This window comes from Fulmarus glacialis, unplaced genomic scaffold (genome assembly GCF_000690835.1).
Source record: "Fulmarus glacialis isolate BGI_N327 unplaced genomic scaffold, ASM69083v1 scaffold18692, whole genome shotgun sequence".
NCBI classification, from domain to species: Eukaryota; Metazoa; Chordata; class Aves; order Procellariiformes; family Procellariidae; genus Fulmarus; species Fulmarus glacialis.
In genome coordinates, this window is record NW_009197392.1 from 9,865 (window position 1) to 10,622 (window position 758).

Genomic DNA, 758 nt, shown 5'->3' on the forward strand with positions numbered 1-758 from the left:
TTAATACTGCTTTGAGTCTTGAATCCCGCTGCTTTTGGGGCAGGGGAAGGACAAAGATGATGCAGAGTGCAGCGTGGTTTCATGCCTTTCAAAGCAGGACAGTAGCCAAAGGAGAGAGAAAGAGAGAAGCCAGTTAATTTCTTATAACTTCTTTCCTGCTCAACACCGGAAAACTGGCAACAGGCACTCGAGAGCTCAAGTTAATTTCTTATACCTTCTTTCCTGCTCAACACCAGAAAACTGGCAACAGGCACTCGAGAGCTCACCATCCCATTTTTCTAATGCCTATGGAAAGTGTAAGCATGTGCATGGTGGAAGAGCAGCAGTGTGCAGCCACCAGCTCACCTTTGGTCCCATGTCTGTTCCTTAACGTGCCTTGGGATCCGCTCTCCTGTGTTTCTTGCTCTATGTGCTCTTCTGGCTCCTGATCTAGGAGAGGAGCACTGGTACTCTTCTCTGCCAAGAGGCCCTTGGTGACGTCTTCTGTGGCAGTCACATCCAAATGTGTCATTTTACTGTCAGAGCTCAGTGACTGGCTTCTTGATGAAGCATCTTCCTCTGCTGTGTAGGAGCTTTCACATTGCTTGCTTGTCTCCCGGTCCTCCCGTGTTTCCTGGTGGACAGGGCTGTCTCCTTTGCTGTCCATTTTATCGTGGGCCAGCCTGGCTGTAGGGAATAAAATTTGCAGACCTACACTTAGTCTCCTTCAGCACGAGAACCAACAACCCCTTCTCCAGCTCTGCCTCCTCTAAGCAAAG

The 758-nt window shown here is 49.3% G+C and overlaps 1 protein-coding gene across 1 annotated transcript in view; it reads right to left on the reverse strand.

Moving 5' to 3' along the window:
* The window catches only part of LOC104072921 (torsin-1A-interacting protein 2-like), a gene marked incomplete at its 5' end in the record, with an annotated part of 2,555 nt that extends 1,889 nt beyond the window's left edge, over positions 1-666 (reverse strand). The window contains one exon of the mRNA XM_009572536.1: positions 346-666. Within this exon, the coding sequence (XP_009570831.1) occupies positions 346-666 (321 nt within the window). The remainder of the gene's footprint in view (positions 1-345) is intronic.
* Positions 667-758: the final 92 nt, after the last annotated feature.